The sequence below is a fragment of the Camelina sativa genome, chromosome 5, assembly GCF_000633955.1.
Source record: "Camelina sativa cultivar DH55 chromosome 5, Cs, whole genome shotgun sequence".
Classification (NCBI taxonomy): Eukaryota; Viridiplantae; Streptophyta; class Magnoliopsida; order Brassicales; family Brassicaceae; genus Camelina; species Camelina sativa.
The window spans coordinates 801,361-803,552 of NC_025689.1; the positions used below are offsets into that span (position 1 = coordinate 801,361).

The 2,192-nt window shown below is 43.0% G+C and overlaps 1 protein-coding gene across 1 annotated transcript in view; it reads right to left on the reverse strand.

Annotated features, from left to right (window-relative positions):
- The window catches only part of LOC104788737 (exportin-2-like), a 4,335-nt gene extending 2,672 nt beyond the window's left edge, over positions 1-1,663 (reverse strand). The window contains exon 1 of the mRNA XM_010514519.1: positions 6-1,663. Coding sequence (XP_010512821.1) covers positions 6-1,478 — 1,473 coding nt within the window. The 5' untranslated portion in view covers positions 1,479-1,663. The remainder of the gene's footprint in view (positions 1-5) is intronic.

Genomic DNA, 2,192 nt, shown 5'->3' on the forward strand with positions numbered 1-2,192 from the left:
GTTAAAAACTTCAAGGACCCTGCCTTTAGCATTGGAAAACTGTTGACGTCGCGGCTTTGCAGCTCTGGGAGAATAATGTTTGTGAAGAAGCTTTGAACATCAATGAGATCTGTAGACACAGACGCACCCCCAGCCTTTTTACTAGAAAGAGAGACAACCAAGTAAATTGCACAATCCTTGTCTTTCCAATTCGTAGCCGGGTTTGCTGAAAATGAACTCAAGAGCTTCTGTATCTCAACAGAAACTACTTCTGTCACCTGTGTTTTGTAGTTGGTGGCAAGTCCTTTGAGTAGCTCACAAGCTATTCTCCTTCTAGTGTCCACATCACTTCCCTCCATGTCTCTACGGATAAACTCTATATAGTTCATATCGAAAACTTCTTCATCTTCAGCCCTCAAAGAAACATTGGGAATCACAATACTCTGGCAAATTTCCTTGATAACATTGTCGCCCGCAAACAAAGCATGGTGAACACTTGTGCTCACAGTGGTCAAAAACTTGATTGCCGTAGTAGCTAGTTGATCCCTGCTAGGAGACTTCGACACATCTCGGAGCAATGTCCAGACGACCAATGCAAAATCATTCAAAAAGTCTTTAAACTCTTCCTCGTTTTTCTCGATGTAAAGATTGATATTCTCGCAAACAGCAGCACGAAGATCATCAACAAGTGTTAACCCCTCTTTTGTGCTTTCCAAGGCGGGATAGTTCGAAGCTAAATACTTCTTAAACTCTCCCATCCACTCCTTCATATGATCTTCGAAAAACTCTGGCAAGTCCTGAAAGTTCAACGAGTAAAATATCCTGCAGCAAAGCCTTTGGGACTCAAACAGAGGCTTCATGATCGCAGCTGAGCCACCAGAACTCGCAGAAGAATCAATCAACGAAGACGTTTTCAGGAATATCTCAGTCAACGGAGCAGCAAAACTATCCAGGCAATACTTCAAATCAGTAAAGAGATCATCGGTTCTATACTGATACCTAAACTTTTTGAAAATCGAACTAGCGGTTCCAAGAATACCATTGATGGACGCATAATCGCCAGCGATAGCAGCGTTTTTAAGGTTGGCGATAAGCTCAGGAAGCAAAGCAGGCCAAGATTTGGGGAAATCGTGCTTACCGATGACGGCTAGGGCTTCACTCAACTGGCTCTGGATACGAGGAGAAGAAGAGAGCATAAGAGAGACGATGAGTGTCTTGATCTGCTCCTTCTCCGAATCTACGATCGGCGAGATACCAGAATCAGCGGAAGGTAGCCACCGCGAACGGAGATGGTTCTTAAAGTTGACAGCAGCGGCGTGACGCGTCTGTTCATCGATTGACGGCTCAGCCACCAGACGGAGAACGGCAAGGCCGTAGTTAGGTGCATCGGAGGCCTCCGCTAGTGATTTCTCAGCTGATCGACGAGGTTCCGGCACCGGAGAGAGCGTGTGGAGAAAACACTGCGAGAGGAACTGTAGAGTAGTCTGATTCCACTCCATCTTTTCTTAGAACACTAGGGGGATCGAATCGGAGGTGTTCGATTAGGGTTATCGCCGGAGAGAGATGAAGCGAAGAGGACGGCGAAGAGAGACGAGAGAGTTAGCGATTTTTAGGGTTTCTGATGTTCTTCAAAAGAGGGAAACGGAAAGCTTTTTTATTTTTCAAAGAGATCTTTTTCATTTAACTCTTTCACTCTTTTTAGAACTTTGGAATCATTTTCCGATGAGCGCGACAAGTCGGGTTATCGGGTTTTTTGCCAATACCCGAGAGAGTAAGTCGGTTAAATGGGCTTTTTCTTTTTTCTTATAAGCCCACAAATCTAATGGGCTGAACCCGAATATATATAAACCTCACAAACATTTGATTTTATTTTTAGACATTAATAAGTACGTCTAATGGTTTCAGTCTTTCAGAGCAAGAATTTTTGTCGGTAGAACTTTGTAGTTCCCGAGTCTGTCGGTGACGGTGCGTGCATTTATATGACTTATATAATTGTAAAAGCTTTTATTTACTTCATGTTCGTAAACAAAAATAAATTCTTGAGGAAAAAATTAATAAAAGTCGGTAACAAAAACGTGTTGCAAAGCGTGTGGAGAGTGGTATTGGCGAAAAGTCGTGTAGTGAATTAACCTAAAAAAGGGAAGAAGATTTGGAATACAAGAAAATGCCGACGAAACGACGACGTAGACTTTCTTTGAACTTTGTCTCAAAGC